We start from the raw sequence: 18,824 nt of genomic DNA on the forward strand, positions 1-18,824 counted from the left end.
CAGCAACAGCAACAGCAACAGCAACAGCAACAGCAACAGCAACAGCAACAGCAACAGCAACAGCAACAGCAACAGCAACAGCAACAGCAACAGCAGTTACAACAGTTACAACAGCAATTACTTCAACAACAGCAAGGTCAACAAGGTCAGCAACTTCAACAGTTACAAGCGCAACAACAGCAGCAGCAACAGGCAAATTTAGCAGCTCTTCAAGGGGGTCTAAGAGGGTAATGAAATAATTTTGTTTTTACTGAATAATGAAGACTGACAAAGTGGTCCTATAGACGACCTCCAGGTGGAGCAGCGCTCATGCGACTTTTGATGTTTTGCGAGCACTTGTCTGCCGGCACGGAACAACAAAAAGATCTAGAGTTTTGGCGCAAGTTTGTAACGGAATACTATGCTGAGCTGGGGGGCATGAAATACACGGTGGTAAACGCGGCTGACAAGGCACAGAAGCTGTACGAAGTCCCAAACGCGGCGTTGCCCAGGTTTTACCATACTCTGTACCAGGACGGAGTGCGGCGGGTGCAAGTCGTGCCAGAAAATCCGCGAGAGATCATGGTGTCGGCCGATGCCTACGTGGTCGACTGTGGCCGGGCCATGATGATTTACTGGTTTCACAATGGCAGCCATGTGATTTCACATGGCTCACTGCGGGTGTTTTTAAATACAGCGCTGCGGATTGATAGCATGGAGTACCACTCTACCGAGCACAATGAGTTTCTGCCTCGTTTGCTAACGGAGCTAACGCCTTCGTCACTGTCTACAACTTCAGCGGGTTCCGATGCGACGCCTACAAAATCAGCGACAGACGCTGCAGAGGCAGAAACAACAGCAGTGCCACGGTCGCATGTGAACGGGTTTGGCATCACGGACGCGCTGACACGATTTTTGCAAATCACGCAGGTGATGGCGCAGATGCGGGAAATAGTGCCATACTATCTGTCACAGAGCAACACAGCGGGCCCGCTGCAGGCGTTTCACAACTTTGTTAGTTTGATTAACGCGCAGCGGGACATGCCTCACTTGCAACAACAACAGCAACAACAGCAGCATCAGCAACTACAAGAGCAACAAGAGCAGCAAGAGCAGCAAGAGCAGCAAGAGCAGCAAAAGGAGCAAGAGCAGCAAGAGCAGCAAAAGCGACAAGAGCAGCAAGAGCAGCAAGAGCAGCAAGAGCAGCAAAAGCAGCAAGAGGAGCAAGTACAACAAAAGCAACGGCAGAAGCAGACAGACGTAAAGGTCGAGGACGAGGAGAAAATCCTGGTAAACACCGAGAGTGAGATCAAGCGGGAGGATAAGACCGAAAACACGTCGCCTGCGGTGATTGGTACTCCATCGCCGGAGCCAGGCACTCCGGCTTCATCTCCCCGTGCAGGCAGCAAGCACCGTCGGGACTTGTCCGTCGTGATGGAGGAAGCCAAGCCGCTGAGCGACGACAAGTTGAGCGACGACGGCAAGGTCGCGAGCAGCCCGGACAGCAGCAGTAGCACGAGCAGCATGACTAGCAACAGTGGCAACAGTGGCAACCACAAAAACAAGCGAATCAAGACCGGTCCAAGCTGACATTTAGGCAGGATGCAACTTCATATGAGATATACAAAATTAATTAATGTAATTGTAATTTATTAGTTCACTACACATAGTTTTAGCTATATGATTCTAACGTAAGCCGTCACGTAACTCCTGGCTGGTCGCGCAGGGGCCACAGCGGCGATGACGTCGGATTCGTCGGGATTTAAATCGTTCGATTGGCACGGGATCACGGCTTATTTAAACCTCCCTAGCGCTCGCTTGCTGTACAAGATTGTTCTTCATTCGTCGTTTTCTTTTTTCTCTCGTTCAGTCCGCCTCTGTTTCTCTCTTTTGTCACAACGGCTGCGTTCATTGCATCGCATTCACCATGACGTCCGAATCTGCTACTACTGTTCCGCTCGGCACGTTTCTGTTTTCCAGGGTCCACCAGCTCGGCATCTCCCGCATTCTTGGCGTGCCTGGCGATTTCAACATGCCGTTACTCGACCACATTTTCAATGTTGAGGGCCTGGACTGGATCGGGTTTTGTAACGAGCTTAACGCCGCCTATGCCGCCGATGGCTATGGTCGCATTCGCGGCCTGCCAGGCGTGGTTGTCACCACGTACGGCGTGGGTGAGTTGTCAGCCATTAACGGCGTATCGGGTGCGTTTGCTGAGCACGTTCCTTTGCTTCACATTGTTGGCACACCCGGCAGACCACATTTTGCAAACCGCACGTGGCTTCATCATACGTTGCCAGGCGGGGCCAATTTTGAAGATCCCGATCTCTACGTTTATTCGCGCATGTCAGCTCCAGTTCGGTGCGCATCTGCATTTTTGGAAAATGTCGACAACCTTGCTGAAGAGATTGATCGGGTGTTGATTGAAGTTTGGCGCAAGTCTCTTCCAGGTTATCTTTTTGTTCCGCTAGGTATCATTCTTTGCTTTTTTTTTTTTGCTTATTTTCCTTTTATTTATTTTTTTGGCTTACATGAACGCAAGACATTGTAAATGCACCAGTCCCTGTGGCCAAGCTTGACGCAGAGTTCAATTTGAAGATTGTGAATTCTGATCCGGTATTGGAAGATGCCCTTGCGGAGGAAATTCTTGACCTGGTTTACAAATCGGCCAGGCCGGCCTTTTTAATTGATCTTTTAGCTCGCAGGCACCGGACGCGTGAACTAGTAACCGAAATCATTAACAAGACTGGATTCCCGTCCTTCACGACTGAGATAGCCAAGGGATTTGTAGATGAGGACAATCCAGCATACGTGGGCAGGTACAATGGTAAGCTATCCTTGCCCAACGTGCAAGAAGCACTCGAGTCGTCGGATCTGGTAATCAACATTGGTCCGTTACTGTCAGATAACAACTCAGGATCGTTCACGAGGCACATTGAAGACGATCAGTTGGTGATTTTGCATCCGGCATACGTGTCCGTCAAGGGCGTTAGACACGACGGCGTTCATTTTTTGCCTGTTCTGGAGAAAGTGGTTGCCAAGATTGACAAGACCAAGCTGCCCGTGCCGCGGTCGGTATCCTCGTTTAAGATTGGCCTGCCGCCAAGCACGGTATATAATGAATCTGCTTCCGCAGATGGACTTTCAACAACGTCTTTCTATAAGTATATTTCTTCCAATTTCTTGCGCCCACATGACATAGTGTTTGCAGAATCTGGAACCGCGCAGTACGCGATTGGCGATGTAAAGTTTCCTGCCAATGTTGACTTTCACACACAGTTATACTACTCTTCAATTGGATTCGCACTGCCAGCTGCGTTGGGTGCCAGCGTGGCCCAGCGCGAGATTGAGACAGCCAAGGCGGGCCCGGCTGCACGGATCGTGCTGTTTGAAGGTGATGGATCGTCTCAGATGACGATTCAGGATTTGACGACTGTGACCCGAAACGGCTATAATCCAATAATTTTCTTGATTAATAACTCTGGCTACACTATCGAGCGAGCAATTCATGGCCCGTATGCCAAGTATAATGACATTTCGCCAAACTGGAAATGGACCGAGCTATTTTCCACGTTCGGCGCTGATCAGAGCAGATACTTTATTGCCACGGTCCGCACGCAGCATGAGCTCGCAAGCTTGCTAGATTCAAAGGAGTTTAACGCGGCCGAGGGCAAGGCCCGATTTGTGGAAGTTGTAATGGACAGGTTAGACATTCCATGGCGGTTGACCGCACAGGTAGAATTGATTGCCGACCAAACCAAAGCATTGTACACTGACTACGCCAACAAGAAAGGCGAGGCCCCTAGAGATTTTTAGAAAGGCATTGCATATTATTGCTAATTATACAACAATAATAAATATTGATTAATGATAAAGTAAATGCGTTGTATTTTGTTTTTGTTATGCTTTAAATCTTCTTAATTTCCACCCGACACCGTTCCCATACCTTATGCGCAACCAATTCACTATTATCCCCTTCATTACTATCCAAGCCATCCACTGAGCCGATGTCCACGACCGCGTACGTGCCGGCTGCTCGTGCCTTTATTAGCGGGCCCGGATTGATGGCAACGACATTGTCGACCACTTTTGCGAAAAATTTCTGGTCCGAGGGCACGATCAGCACGTCCGGCTTGGCAATGCTGATATCGGCCAGGCCCAGATATGATACGTCGAGTGGCGCGCCGGCCTGGCTGGGGAATATTGGGTATACTGATCTCTGACTGAGCAACGACCGAACGCCGCGTGCGACCACGCTTTTTGTGTTGGCATCCATTGGTTTTGATGATGAGCCAGTGCCGCGGTTGACGCACTCGACCTTGGCAAATTGCATGAGCACGTCAATGTTGGCTACCGCGATGACGGAGCAATTGACGGAGAAGAATGACGGGTTACAGAGAAACTTGGCGCGCTTGGGCAGACCCAGAGATGATGATGATGGTGATGGTGGTGGGGTTGGAAACGACACATGACGACCAATTGCCTCTCGCACGCCAGATTCGGGAATGAGCAAGGTTTGTGAAGCTGGCAAGGCATGTTCGAACCTGCGCAGTTCCTGTGCCACGCAGGCGCGAAAGATTTGTTCAGGCGTGGTGACATCGGGCGCGATTCCGGCCGCGGTCGGATTGGTCATGAGGGGATGAGTGGCATCAACAAAAGGTCCCATCAAGATCAACACGGAAGCGCGAGATTCGATTGCGGTAGTGATGAGTTGCCGTAACGGCGTGAACGCAAGATCATCCATGGTTGAAAACGGGCCCTTGGCCACGACGATCCGGGTGGACTGTGATGCATGTTGCTTGAGAATGCCTGCCTGTGACACGGCCGGCGGCAGATCGGGCAGGTCGATAAATTGCCGGACCACGAATTCGTCACCGCCAGGGTTGCTGCCCTTCAGGCATACGATCTGACCTGGGAACAGGCTAAAAGATGAAGACAATTGTTGCGGGAACGACAGGGCCACGCGCGCGCCGGAACCAATTCGGCGGGATGTTTCTAGCAAGACGGATTGCAGGTTGAGCTTTGAACTGTCGACCGCGTGCACGGAGTCGGACACGATGCGGCCGACCACGATCACGTCATCATGTGATCGTGCTGCCGGATTGCCAATCACGAGCGAGCTTGCGCCGTCAGAGTATTCGGTTGGTTCGGACTTGATTGCCGATCCGACGGCAGTGATGGTGGTAACAGGGTTGCCGACCAGCCTGGCAATGACGGCGTCGGTGAATTGCTCGATGCGCTCGTCAAGAAACTCGGAAGCCTCAAGCAAGCTTTGCCGCATGGTTCGATATTGGTATCGTTTGATGTCCATAAACGCCGTGACGCGTGGCTTGGCAACAGTGTCACGGTCATGATCGAAAACTCGAAGTTCCGGGTTCAATGTCTCGAGCACGCTCCCGGCATCCTTGCGAGTAGCGAACGTGTCGTTTCTATTAAAAATGACAAAAAAAAAATTAACATAAAGTCATGTTGTAGACAAGTAAAAACAAAATAAAAATACCCCAGTGGTGATGAATGAACTGCTGCAGTTTTAAGCTTGCGTTTGGCAGGAGTCACGGAAACCGGACTACTGCTGACAGCAGCAGCAGTCTTTTGACGCCGTTCAAGTTGTTCCTGCAGATCCCTACGCAAATCTTCAAGCATCTGAGTTGTGACAAGTTTACCTCCAAGAGTGGACGCATTACTAGTGTGAATATCGTTTGCAGGGTCATGCAGGCTCATGTGATAGCTTTCAATTTTAAAATACAAGTCGTCAGCGGACAACCCGAACGCTTGCTGAATCGACGTACAAGTACGTTCAATCTCTGGTGAGAATGATTCACCAAACAATTCCGCTATCGACGGCATTTTTGTTTCTTTTTTGTGTGGTTTGCCGGGCAAGTTATGGTTGATTGAAAAATCAACAGACGACGCGTTCGCGCGTTTTCTCTGCCCTGAACACGTTTGTGCCCGAACGCGCGCACGCGGGCAGTTTGATTTTTGACTGATTGTTCGATTCGTGCCGGCAAGGTATACAATCATATTTACAAAACAAAAAAAAAAAAGAAATGTCATCAACACCAGCAACTCCTCGGGTAAATGCGCAACATTTGGATAAATTTAAAGGTCAGCATGTTCGGCTGGTTGGCAGAGTGACGGGTTCAACCGGCACTGCGACCACGACGTTTGACGCCAACGGGTCGGTCACGGTGACTTCTGCCAGTGCGGTGCGTTGTATAATCTCAGGCCAGGGGAAGTGAACGGGCTACTAATCTAATTATGCGAGCAGGACCGGGAGTTTGAGCAAGGGCATGTGTATGAAGTCATTGGCATCGTGCAGCCGGACTTGTCGATCAAGGCGATCGACGGGTTTGATTGGGGCACGAACGTGAGTAAGTTAGATTGGTTGATCGAGTTTGAACGAGTTTCCTAACCGTTGAAACAGATCTGGAAAACGTGAACGGCCTGGTCGAGCTGAGTCAGGCACACAGGGAAATATTTTTCTAGATTATGTACGATATTGTGAATAATGCAAAATGACTAATTTGATGATGACCAGAAAATTGCCTACGTGCTAATAATTTAAAAATTTGACAAACAGTTTCATGTGCATTTTTATTTTAGTTGAACTACCCAGTCTGCCCAGTCTGCACGACAGCTTATATCGATGAAGAGGGCGCGCAGGTTGTACTTCAGTCTACATTTTGTAAACAAAGTCTCACATGCATTAGACGAACCGAACCATGCCAGCCAACATGGCACGATTCCATTTGAACTTGAGCATATGCACAATGTTCCGTCCATACACAGTAATTTATTGATTGATTAAAGACGAAGCCTGCGCCAACGTTAGGTCTATATACTTTACAAAACAACTGATGCCAAACAAACAACGTACAAAGCAATTTAAATCAAACACATGATACCTTGTCAGTACAAGTCTAATCCAAGTAGACTACTGGGTTAATGTAGCCCGTCGTTATGTAAATCAAAGTAAATGTTCACGTGACCGCAGCTGAGTCATGTCATTGTCATTTAAGGGTGTGGCTGGTAGTGGCTGGCCGCTGCTGCTGTTAAATTAGCCAATCAGACTGGCTGTGGCTAGTGGGCAGCGCCATCTTCATCTTCCCCAGGATATCAAGACCGGCGTTGCGATGGCCCATCAGGCCCATCTTATACATGCCACCCATCCTTCGTTTTCCCAGTTTCCAATGTTCTCGACACCAGCTGCCAAGTGGCACGCCGTGCTGACCCGCAATCCCGAGGCTGACAACTTCGTGTACGCGGTCACGACGACAAAGATCTACTGCAGGCCTTTCTGTCCGTCCAGGCTGGCTCGCAGGGCCAACATCGAATTTTACGATACCTCTGCCGAGGCTGATCTCCAAGGCTACCGGCCTTGCAAGCGGTGCAAACCCGAGCTCAAGGAGTTTATCGATCCTCACGTCGACATTGTCCGCCAGGCATGTCACGCGATCGACGCTGCCACGGACTCGAAGCCGACTCTCACCGAACTGGCGTCGCAGGCTGGCATGACGCCGTCGCACTTCCATCGCGTGTTTAAAAAGATCATGGGCGTGACCACCGGCCAGTACTATAAGGGATTGACCTCGGCGGTTGTTAACCCGACTGCCGTGCCATCGCCGCACAGGCAGGTTCGGGCGTCTTCACAACCACCTCGGTTACGGCCTCGCATGGTCGACCATCAAGAAGCTCAACAGCAACTTCAACAGCCGTACATGCCAGAACATGCTCAGGTCTCACCGCTTAATCTGGATTGGAACATGTTAGCTGACTCGGCAGCAGAAATTTCAAGTCCGCCACTGCCTGGGACAGATAATTCCAGTAGTCCGAGTTTATCGCCAAGTGTCGAACCTGACTCTGCTAATTTTGCTCATTTGTCTCCTGCCGACATTATTCTTCTTAATGCTATCGGAGACACGGCTCAAGACAAGGTTTTGCCATTGCCTTCGTTGGACATGCCCAATGAAGCTTATTCTTTATTAAATATGCTTGATAATGAGAGTATAATGAATCTCGGCGTTACACACAACAACAACAACAACAACAACAACAACAACAGCAACAACAGCAACAACAATAGCAGCAGTATTAATAGTACTAGAAGTACTAGTAGTACTATTAGTACGTTCAATGATTTGACCGGCTGGTACCTGCGTCAGGATGAAGATGACTCCATTTTGGAAGCGCCTCGGTTATCTTACGATCAAGATTTTCTCACCGGTTGGGCAGGTTGACCCAGTTAAAAAATTTTTTATTGCACCGAATAGAGGCTTTGATGGGTATTTTATGCAATCCATTTTTATATGATTTGTTTAAAACCGGCGTTTTTTATTTTTTTTTTGTTTATTTAATTTTGGGAAGGCCATTTATATTTTATAATTGATTTTATTATATATATATACATATTAGATCAGGCGGTGTATGCACACTGCAATATTTAAAATTGACTATAAGAACCGAGGAAGCGGTAAAGCGTAATGCTTAGGACCTAGAGGAAGATAAACCTTCATGGTCTCTGTCAGCATTCTCACAGTCTCATCGAAGCCGTCGTAGGCGGTTTTGTGATTTGCAATCTCCTCTTTATCTTTCAACGATGTCGGGTGTCTTAACTACTGATTAGCACGGTTTTTTTTTTTTTTTTTTTTTTTCAATCTCAAAAAAATTAAAAGCTCTACAAACTGACTTTCTTGGAAATTGGTACCGGCGGTCTTTCGCTACCTTGATCATGTTTTTCATTACTTGCCGCTCAGCTCCAGAATATTTCGATGCGAATTTGATCATGGTAACCGTATTTTGAAATTTTTCTGCATCGTACGTGATTTGCGGATCATCAAACAAGTTTCGCGTGATTGTGCGAAGCTGGTAAACCGTGGTCAACCGGTTTTCTGAAAACAAAAACACCATGCGCCGGATCTGGCGATAGAGTGACGCGACGTCTGCTCTTGAAAGAGAAGATGAATTTGTAATAGACATTAGTCGGTGGCCATATTATAAAGAATCGTGTATTTTGAATCTTGCTACGGATTCGTGTTAAGCGGTATATGGATTGATTTTTTTTTTTTTTTTGTTGAATTCAATAATATCGCGTTTCGATGTTGGGAGTTGTTGGCTTGCAAGGGCCATCCTAATAATAAGCACATGCAAACCCAAAAAAATTGAGAACAGCATATTGTAAATGCAGTGCAGAATTAATTACGATACTTTTTAAAATATATATATATATACTAAAAGGCAATCGTAATTATGTTGTCCGTAAAATACGAGTTCAAGTAACGGTGAAAACGTTGCCGGCAGGGCAATAGTAGTAGGCGGTGGATTTTTTTAGTCCTTGTTGGCTCACGTCACTCTCTCAACAACAGCAAGTTCACGATAACCCGAATTCGAAAACCTTCAATTGCAAGCCACCAGTAAACCAAATTTATATTAAAGCAATTACCTTGAGGTTTTCATTTATCAAAACGACTAATCCTTGTGCCTCGTGAAAATTTGATATTGCTTAAAAGAAAAAATAGCAAAGCACGTGACATTGGGTAAGAAGCTCATGAATTCAATTTAAAATTCGGTCTCGGTCCCAGTCTTTCAAAATATATCACTCCACGATTGCCATTAGTTTACCCGTTTTGATCTTGTCGACTGACGGTGTACTAAATTTCAGAAAAATCAACATTGATTGCGGTGGCATAGGTGCCCTGCTACTGCTGATTGATTATGACCAATTATATCCCTGAGCTATCCAGTCTCGGTGGGTTCCCGCCACTTTCTGGCATCCGGCTGCCAGATTTGTTTCCACGAAGACCCGGCAACGGTGGCGGCGAGATTTTGTGCGCCCAATCTGATCAAGAAGCAGAACGAATTGTGCCACAACCTGATTCGGAATCTGATCGAACCGAGACCGATGGCGAGTCGCTTGCGGAGTTGCAATCATCCTCACCTGCCAGTTCGGCCACGGACAGCGCACCTGATTCGCGTTCGCTTTCGTTGCCGCCTCAGTTTTGGTCATCACCGACCGCGTTAGCTGCCATTCCTAGCTTACCGGCATTACCTTCGTTTGGAGCTTCTTTTTCGTTTTCCAGGCATTTTGCAAACTATTTGTTTGCCAACGTGGAGTTGTCAGATGAGGAGTATAGCAGCATTGACGATGCATATGGAACACAGTCAAGTACTAGTTTAGATGCAGTTGTGGATCATGACCAAACAACTCGGCGACGGATACGTCGCAGTCACAGACATGATGATCATCATGATGATCATCATAATCATCATAATTATCATCATCATCACCAACACCAACACCAACACCAACACCAGCACCAGCACCAGCACCATCCTCACAATGCCTTTCCCCGACAGAACACTCCCACAAACATTGACATATCTGCTGAACTTGAAGCATTAGAAATTAAGCAATCAGAGGAGCAACTTAATGAACTGAGGGCCAAGATTCAAGCCATCCAGATGACGGATTTGCCTGATCGAGAAAAGGCAATCAAGATGCATGAATTGATGACCGCAGATTACTACAGGTTACGTAAGACCACGATAACGTCTGCATCATCAGCTAGTAGCGAGCATAGTGATTCTGAAGGGGAAGATGGAAGTGATGACGACGAGGACGCAGGAACGTCAGTCAAGTTTGGTCTTAGTAAGGCTGATACAAAAATTACTTGGTTTGATGAAGCAAGCCAAATTCGAGGTTGCTCGCATTATCGACGGAATTGCAAATTGCAATGTTCAACTTGCAATGGATGGTATTCATGTCGACTTTGTCATGACGAGGCGGAAGAAGATCATCAACTGATACGGCATGAAACCAAAAACATGCTTTGCATGTACTGCTTTTTACCCCAGCCCGTTGATCAAGAATGTTCTGGATGTGGAATGTATATGGCAAGGTATTATTGCAATAAATGCAAACTCTGGGATGATGACCCATTCAAATCTATTTATCATTGTAACGATTGTGGCATTTGTCGTATTGGGGCCGGATTAGGCAAAGATTTTTTTCATTGCAAGGTAAGAAATGTTAAAGAAAAAAAAAACTAAATAGTTACAACATGCTAATGTTTATATATATAGACTTGTAATGTGTGCATGTCGATCAGCTTGGAAGGTGCGCATCGGTGTATCGAAAGGTCGACCGATAGCGATTGTCCTATCTGCGGAGAATATTTGTTTACAAGTGCACTGACTGTCGTTTTTATGGATTGCGGGCATGCGATTCACCAGAAATGCTTTTATGAGCATACAAAAAAGTATGTATTGACAGGTATCAAAGTTTTATATTATGCTTATTTTAATAATTTTTAGCTCCTATAAATGCCCAACTTGCGCGCGGACTATTATCAATATGGAAGCTCCGTTTAGGCTTCTTGATAGAGAAATCGAACAGAACCAGCTTTTGGAACCGTATTGTAACTGGCGAAGCGTGATCGTGTGCAATGACTGTTCGTGCAAGAGCAACGTTTCGTTTCATTTTGCCGGATTGAAATGTGATAATTGCAGGTCATACAACACGACCCAGTTAAAATTAATAAAGTCGGAAGAAGAAAGTGATCAGGTTAATGGGTATTCGCCTAGGCAAAGTTATGATGAATCGAGACCTGCACTTGAAATCGAAGACATTGTTGACTATGATGAGGTTGACATGGATAACGGCGTGGTTCAAAGGCAGCCAATAGATATTTTGATGCCACATTGACGATCGCAATGAAGTTTGCTTTTTGAGCCACCAGGATCTACTATTTTTTTTTATTTTTTTTGTTTTGTTTTGTAAAAGAATGTTGGTTTAATGGACATTGCATTTGGTCTTATTTTTTATTGTAATTTTTTTTTTGATATCATTCGGTTTTTGTTTATATGTAAATTGTGGCGACATTTAGTATGGGCAAATAAGTTGGAAATTTCCACTAAATTACTTTAATTAACATGCATTCATTAGTTTTGGAAATACCGTAAGCCGGCAATCTGCGTTTTACTTTTACCCCCCAATTATTTTGAGTTACAATATAAGACAAAACAAACAAGTGATGAAAAGCATAACCAAATTACAATATAAAAACTTTTTGTTTGCTATTGATTGTTGAGCGGCTTCCTGTTCCATCGCATGAAGCGTTGAGATACGTTTAAGATATACCACGTTCAGACTGACTCTGTCGTACATAGACGTTCTGATATATAAAGTTCAAGACATGTGTTGTTATTTGCCCTTGAACATGTCATGTATTGGTTTATTTGAAAGGAGGGGCAATCAATTATATTTTCAGGGGTTCTCTAATCGGTGCTCCGCAATTCAATGAATTTCAATCAAACTTATTTCGTCTTACCGCCTGTAACAGGGTGCGGGACTTCGTAGCCTGTATGCCAAACCAGTTAGTCTTAATTGGGATCTATTAATATATATCTATACAATACCTGTATGCCAAACCAGTTAGTCTTAAATGGGATGACGAACTGGGCATACAGGGGAAACGTTCCTCTTAGAATACACACTATTCTACCCTAACCATTCCTCCATTTATACCCTAGCTAGCTTACTGTACATCTTATGTGCGCTTGTTTACACCGCCCGCCATGTAGCATCCATTGCAGGAACATTTTGCGGTGGCAAATTTTTAACTATTATAGAAAGTGACGTGCGAGATGAGTGGCAACCCAAAAATAACGCAGAAATTAGGGTAAAAAAATATGGGAAAGCTGCGGTTGAATACGTTGGAACATGGATTATCTGGATTTACCTACCTGATACAAAATGAGTTATATTAAGAACGAAATAATTACCCATTATTGTAATATGATACTTAATGGTTGGTATTACAACCTATTTTCTTATGCGGTAAGCTACAATGATACTTTTGAAAAAAAAAAAAAAAATCCAAAACCGCAAACTAACGGCCAAACTGATTGGCAAAGAGTAATACTTCAAAATAGATTTACAGTTTTTTTTTTTTAAACGAAAAAAAAATGTTGTATTTATTTATTTTTTTTGTTTTTAGCATCAATTTGGGGTTTACATGAGATGACAAATTGTTGGTTTCACCTTTTGATTTTGAGGCTGTTGCATGGCGTTTTGCATTGGTTGCTTGGCCCCCGGCTCCGCTCCAAAGAAGCTTGCCATGTTTCCTAATTTGAATGCTATTTCTGAAATGAGTTGTTATGGATTTACTGATTTGGAAATCATGAGTTTGATTACAACGGTTTCCAACCTGGGTTTGTTTATTTGTTTACCTTTGCCTGCAGCATTCTTTCTCTGTGTTTTTTTTTTCTTTTTCTGTTTTGTTTGATCAGGCTTACAATAATTTTTTGTACTACCTTGAGTCTCAAGAAACGTTTTTTTCTTTAAACGGAATTATATCTGCATATCAGCCTGTGCCCGTGCAAAAGGGTTTACCAGCTTCTGTGCGACATTATCCTTTTACAAGCAGGCTGGATTTTAATTGTTTTTTTTTTTTTTAATTTTTTACTTTTTATAAATACGACAACCATAACAAATTATTTGGAAGTTGAATCACATTTTGGTTTATGATGGATGCAAGCCTTCAAGTTATCGTTCACCGTCACGAACCTGGCCCGATCGTTCCCGGAATCACGACGACGAAAACGCTGCCGTTAAACACTGTAGGTAGGTCGGCAGGGAAGTCATGTATTCACTCATGTACATGGCCTGGATGTAAAAAGGTATTATATGCTAAAATTTAGTCTTCTCATCTGCTTTAACTAAACAATTTTTTTTTTTTTGTTTTCAAGTCATTTCATCGAAAATCAGATAGCGAAAGACATTACCGGATTCATACTCAAGAAAGGCCATTTAAGTGCACGTTTGACGGTTGTGGCAAATCATTTATTCAACAAGGTGCGTTAACCGTTCATCGAAGGATCCACACTGGAGAGAAACCATACCTATGCGGTCTTGTTGGTTGCTTTAAGACATTTTCTGACGTGAGTTAAAAAATACATGCAAATTTTTGCAATACATTTTTCTAACATTGTTTTTTGGTTGGTTAATAGTCGTCAAGTCTGGCACGTCACAAGAAAACTCATTTGTCCAACAAGACGTTCTTGTGCAACGCTGCAAACTGCGAGAGAATGTATGAAAAAGTTGAATTAATATTTTTTTTTTTTTTTTTTTGGATGCTTATTTTTTTTTTTTTTTTTTTTTTTTTGGTTTTAGATTTTATAAACGATTACACTTAATCAGGCACTTGCGAGATGTACACGGAATGGGTGCTAATCAAGTCGGCGATTTCAAGTCTGCTACAGTATATCCTCCGCTTGCAGGTTTGGGAATTTATTCTCCGACTATTCTTCCAACTCATGGTCGAATAACGGGACCTGATTTTTTAGCTCGTCAGTCAAGCAGTCATATGTTTACGTCATTGTCCAGCAGCAGCACGTTGCAACAACAGTCTCATTGCAATATTAATCATGCAGCCTCATTTTTGCAGGACCGTGTGATGCGGCCGCAATCTGACTACGCCACCAGTGCGCATGCCGAAATGACAAGAACAATTTCGGATTTGCCCATATCGTTGGAAAGCAACATTGCGTTGCACCAACGCATGTCTGCTGCTGCAGGTTTTTTGCCATTGCATGTCACCACCGGATCAGTCATCATGTCACAAAGTAATTGTGAAAATCTTCCTCCGTTGTATCATCAAGGTTTCATGTTTCAACCATAAAGTCATCATGGATTTTTTTTTTTTTTTAATTTTTTTCAAAACGCAACGTAAAACATGCGCAGAGGTTTTTAATTAATCACGTTTTATAATTTCTTTTTTTATTTATTTTTTTTTTGATTGGTTTTTTTTTATTTTCTTGATTTTGATATTTTAATTTATTAATAATAAATACTTGTGCGGTTTCGGTCAATTGCTTGTTGCCGTATAATCTTGTGTCTTGCATCCCACATAACATATGGTTACTTATTTAAACTATTTATGCAAAGTTTTGCAAACGTACCTAGATATTGACAATATCCTGGAACATGTGAGATACATCAAAAAAAAAAAATTTGATAAAATTGATTGATTGATAAATTTGATAATTAAAATATTACATAAATAATGTGTCATGTGTTTGTGGTGGTTAGGTAAAGCAAAAACATTCTAAATTTTATTAAACAGGCAATCTGGCCGAGTTGGTCTAAGGCGTGAGATTAAGGTTCTCATCTCTTCGGAGGCCTGGGTTCGAATCCCAGGGTTGTCACCATATTTTTTTATTGTTATTTTTTAATATCGCTTATGTGATTAAACATTGGTACGAGCTTGTGGTTGGGAAGAAGAAGAAAAAAAAAAAGATTGCATGCTACGAATCAATTCTGGATTGTAGGAGACTGCAACTGGAAAATTTTTGGCAAGTTTTAGTAAGTAGACCTGGGTTCCGTTCAATTGTGAACGAACATCATATCAGCGTTGATTTTTAAATCACACCAGCAATGAGTGGTTTGCTCATTTGCTAAAAAAATCATAACAGTCTCGGCAGGCATTGTCATGCTGATGCTGGTGCGATCCATATATTTCATCATATTGTATACACAACACATAACGGAACAGGTTTGTAAACAAGCGCACATAAGATGTACACTAAGCTAGCTAGGGTATGGGTGGAGGAATGGTTAGGGTAGAATAGTGACTGTATTTAGTTCGTCATCCCAATTAAGACTAACTGGTTTGGCATACAGGTAATGTATAAATATATATTAATAGATCCCAATTAAGACTAACTAGTTTGGCATACAGGCTACGAATCTCCGCACCCTGTTACCAGGTTGATGAGATACTTAAAATAAGAGGAGGATATCTGGCATCGGGAGAATGACCCAAATCGATAATAAGGTGTCGGGTCGGAGGAGAGTGACGAGAAAGTCCATCTGCCCGATGGCAGCCGGGTTTGGTTGCGCGCGACCCGCCAAGAGCGAAGTCGCTGGGTGACACTTCTCGGCAAAAACCTAAGTGCGGGACCCGAGCGTCGCGCGCGCTTTGTTTCGAAAACGGCAACCCAACAACATGGCGGGGTGGTCAAGTGACTGTTACGTAACCAGTCGCTGCCACAACGCTACAATGTTGATGGCAATGTTCAATGGCGATGCTCTTCAGTTACTGATCGATTGGCCTCCAGCCAATTGCCGTAACCGGCCGGCGCGGTGCGGTGCTGTGCGATGCCATGCCATGCCATGCCTCGGGTGGAACCGGGCCCCGGGAAAAGTCGGGCGAAGCGGTTGAGCGTTGAAGAGGGCGAGCCGCACCCCGCAGGGAGAAGGTTTGCATTAGTTATCGCCGGTGTCGCTCAGGGTAACTCTCCGCCTTTAAGCCAGGCCAGGAAGCACAACGACCTTGTCGACGTGACTGACGCATGCTTGTTTCCGACCCAGCCACGTTACCGACCCGACCATGGTGAGTGAGAGGTTTTGGCGAGATTAGGATGGCGGCATGCATATAAATAGGCCATGCCCCGGACTCTGCTTTTGCTCTTCTCATCCTCATCATCATTCATCACATCGCCATGACCGTCGTCAACAAGACAAATCTGCACCCTCAGGGCACCAAGCCCAATCCGACCGAAGTCGAAGAGAACCTCTACCAAGTTGTGCGTTGACCTTTTCTCTTTTTTTTTTGCCTGAGTTAACCCGTTTTATTTTTATGCAGGCTCACATTGACTACAACAACCTAACCATCCAGCACAACCCGTCGCTGCCGTCCTTATACGAGGATGCGCTCGTGTACGAGTCTGGTTCTGCCATTTCATCTGCAGGTGCGTTGGTGGCATCGTCCGGCAACAAAACCGGCCGGTCGCCAAAGGACAAGCGCCTGGTTGACGAACCCACGTCCACCAACGACGTGTGGTGGGGCCCGGTTAACACAAAGTTGTCGCCCGAAGTATGGCGTATCAACCGCGAGCGCGCGGTTGACTATCTCAACACTCGGTCTCGCTTGTACGTGATTGACGCGTTCGCCGGCTGGGACAAGAAATATCGCATCAAGGTGCGCATCGTGTGTGCCAGGGCTTATCATGCCCTGTTTATGCGCAACATGTTGATCCGACCTACCCCGGAAGAATTAAAATCGTTTGGCAAGCCCGATTTCACGATTTACAACGCCGGCGCGTTCCCGGCAAACAGATACACCGAGGGCATGTCATCCAGCACGTCGGTTGACATTAACTTCCAGGAACACGAAATGGTAATTCTCGGCACCGAGTACGCCGGTGAAATGAAAAAGGGCGTTTTAACGGTCATGTTTTATCTCATGCCGATCAAGCACAACGTGCTGACATTGCACTCCTCTGCCAACGAGGGCAAGCAAAATGGCGACGTGACTTTGTTTTTTGGCCTGTCCGGTACAGGCAAGACCACGTTGTCAGCCGATCCGGCTCGCTTGTTAATTGGTGATGACGAGCATTGCTGGTCTGATGACGGCGTGTTCAACGTTGAAGGTGGATGCTACGCTAAATGTTTGGACCTGTCTGCTGAAAAAGAGCCCGATATTTTCAATGCTATCAAGTTTGGTTCGGTTTTGGAAAACGTTGTGTTTGATCCGTTGTCTCGCGAGGTTGACTATACCGATGCCACGTTGACCGAAAACACAAGGTGCGCATACCCGATTGAGTACATTCCCAACGCCAAAATTCCATGCCTGACTACGAACCAGCCCACAAACATCGTGTTGCTGACTTGCGATGCCCGTGGCGTGCTGCCACCAATCTCAAAGCTTACCAACGAGCAAGTCATGTATCACTTTATTTCTGGATACACTTCCAAGATGGCTGGTACGGAAGAAGGCGTGACCGAACCTCAGGCAACATTTTCTGCCTGCTTTGGTCAGCCGTTTTTGGTTTTGCACCCGATGCGATACGCACAAATGTTGTCTGACAAGATCACGACTTACAAGGCCGACGCCTGGTTACTCAACACCGGATGGACCGGCCAATCAGCTGCCAAGGGCGGTTCTCGATGTCCGCTTAAATATACGCGTGCAATTTTGGATGCCATTCATTCCGGTGAATTGGCAAATGTTGAATACGAAAAATTTGACGTGTTTAACTTGAACGTGCCCAAGTCATGCCCGAACGTGCCCTCACAAATTTTAAACCCGGCAAAATCATGGGTTGACGGGCCGGTCGAGTTTGCGACCGAGGTTTCAAAATTGGGTACATTGTTTGCCAAAAATTTTGATAAATATAAAGCTGGCGCTACGGTCGAAGTCATTGCAGCCGGTCCTGAGTTGTAAAAACATGCGTGTGTGTGTTGTTTTTTGGGTATAAGAGTTTGCCCGTGCAGTGCGTGGGGAAAGGATTGGGGTTTTTTTAATTATCATTGGTTAATAATGCAAATTTTTATTGGTCCTGGTTTTTTTTTTTTTTTTTTTTTGCTGTTTCATCAAAAATTAGTATACAATAGTTATATATATCAGTTACATCTTTTGTACATTGTTTGCTCGGCTTTTGTATAACTCTTTTATTTGATTCTCGCACGGGGGGGTGAGAGGTTCGCTTGCAAGGTTGGGATAATGTTAGTTACAACATTACTTGATTTAATAATCAAGAGCACATTCGCTTTTTTCAGGATTACTCTTCAAGGTTTTTTAATGATGGTTTCACTCAAATGATCAAGATTTTGTTATATGTAACGAATGATGCGCAAATAAGCACCTCCAACTTGTCGTGATTGCTGCATGAGTTTTTGAAATACAAAGCAATTAGTTGATGCAGGGCATATATAATTTATATATATTGATTATATATACTACCTTAAAACTCAAATAACGAACGAAACGTAAAAAAAATCCAAAACTAAAACTAAAAACAATAATTCTCCACCTCGCAATATTCTCCGAAATGTTTAATAAAAA

The 18,824-nt window shown here is 44.6% G+C and overlaps 8 protein-coding genes and 1 non-coding gene across 9 annotated transcripts; 8 read left to right on the plus strand and 1 right to left on the minus strand.

The window, feature by feature from the left end:
- Nucleotides 1–72: 72 nt before the first annotated feature.
- Nucleotides 73–1,170, plus strand: V1514DRAFT_295355 (LIM-domain binding protein-domain-containing protein; the record flags this gene model as incomplete). Its single annotated transcript, XM_066925416.1, has 2 exons — nucleotides 73–227; nucleotides 285–1,170. A coding segment is annotated over exon 2 (861 nt), but the record flags the coding sequence as incomplete, so codon positions are not given.
- Nucleotides 1,171–1,729: 559 nt separating this feature from the next.
- V1514DRAFT_332854 (thiamine diphosphate-binding protein) lies at nucleotides 1,730–3,850 on the plus strand. The gene is made up of 2 exons (XM_066927919.1): nucleotides 1,730–2,450; nucleotides 2,522–3,850. The coding sequence occupies exons 1-2, from the start codon at nucleotides 1,907–1,909 to the stop codon at nucleotides 3,793–3,795; spliced, it is 1,818 nt and encodes a 605-aa protein (XP_066782620.1). The 5' UTR covers nucleotides 1,730–1,906; the 3' UTR covers nucleotides 3,796–3,850.
- V1514DRAFT_332856 (DNA polymerase alpha/epsilon subunit B-domain-containing protein) lies at nucleotides 3,783–5,949 on the minus strand. Its single transcript, XM_066927920.1, has 2 exons — nucleotides 5,480–5,949; nucleotides 3,783–5,408 (listed from the first exon to the last, which is right to left on the minus strand). Exons 1-2 carry the CDS (start codon nucleotides 5,824–5,826, stop codon nucleotides 3,887–3,889), a joined length of 1,869 nt encoding a protein of 622 aa, XP_066782621.1. The 5' UTR covers nucleotides 5,827–5,949; the 3' UTR covers nucleotides 3,783–3,886.
- V1514DRAFT_332858 (replication factor A protein 3) lies at nucleotides 5,742–6,557 on the plus strand. The gene is made up of 3 exons (XM_066927921.1): nucleotides 5,742–6,185; nucleotides 6,248–6,350; nucleotides 6,404–6,557. The coding sequence occupies exons 1-3, from the start codon at nucleotides 6,027–6,029 to the stop codon at nucleotides 6,463–6,465; spliced, it is 324 nt and encodes a 107-aa protein (XP_066782622.1). The 5' UTR covers nucleotides 5,742–6,026; the 3' UTR covers nucleotides 6,466–6,557.
- Nucleotides 6,558–6,941: 384 nt separating this feature from the next.
- Nucleotides 6,942–7,960, plus strand: V1514DRAFT_295367 (metal binding domain of Ada-domain-containing protein; the record flags this gene model as incomplete). The annotated part of the gene is made up of 1 exon (XM_066925417.1): nucleotides 6,942–7,960. A coding segment is annotated over exon 1 (846 nt), but the record flags the coding sequence as incomplete, so codon positions are not given.
- Nucleotides 7,961–9,690: 1,730 nt separating this feature from the next.
- Nucleotides 9,691–11,680, plus strand: V1514DRAFT_343395 (uncharacterized protein; the record flags this gene model as incomplete). Its single annotated transcript, XM_066929137.1, has 3 exons — nucleotides 9,691–10,995; nucleotides 11,059–11,234; nucleotides 11,290–11,680. 3 exons carry the CDS (start codon nucleotides 9,691–9,693, stop codon nucleotides 11,678–11,680), a joined length of 1,872 nt encoding a protein of 623 aa, XP_066782624.1.
- Nucleotides 11,681–13,722: 2,042 nt separating this feature from the next.
- V1514DRAFT_267636 (uncharacterized protein) lies at nucleotides 13,723–14,043 on the plus strand (the record flags this gene model as incomplete). Its single annotated transcript, XM_066924811.1, has 2 exons — nucleotides 13,723–13,917; nucleotides 13,987–14,043. Coding segments are annotated over 2 exons (252 nt in total), but the record flags the coding sequence as incomplete, so codon positions are not given.
- A 1,057-nt stretch (nucleotides 14,044–15,100) lies between these two features.
- V1514DRAFT_t65 lies at nucleotides 15,101–15,183 on the plus strand. The gene has a single exon. It is a non-coding gene; the product is annotated as a tRNA-Leu (tRNA).
- Nucleotides 15,184–16,479: 1,296 nt separating this feature from the next.
- On the plus strand, nucleotides 16,480–18,203 carry V1514DRAFT_282375 (ATP-utilizing phosphoenolpyruvate carboxykinase; the record flags this gene model as incomplete). The annotated part of the gene is made up of 2 exons (XM_066925096.1): nucleotides 16,480–16,563; nucleotides 16,623–18,203. The coding sequence occupies 2 exons, from the start codon at nucleotides 16,480–16,482 to the stop codon at nucleotides 18,201–18,203; spliced, it is 1,665 nt and encodes a 554-aa protein (XP_066782626.1).
- Nucleotides 18,204–18,824: the final 621 nt, after the last annotated feature.

The sequence above is a fragment of the Lipomyces japonicus genome, assembly GCF_038497905.1.
Source record: "Lipomyces japonicus strain CBS 7319 unplaced genomic scaffold V1514scaffold_26, whole genome shotgun sequence".
In the NCBI taxonomy this organism is placed as follows: domain Eukaryota; kingdom Fungi; phylum Ascomycota; class Lipomycetes; order Lipomycetales; family Lipomycetaceae; genus Lipomyces; species Lipomyces japonicus.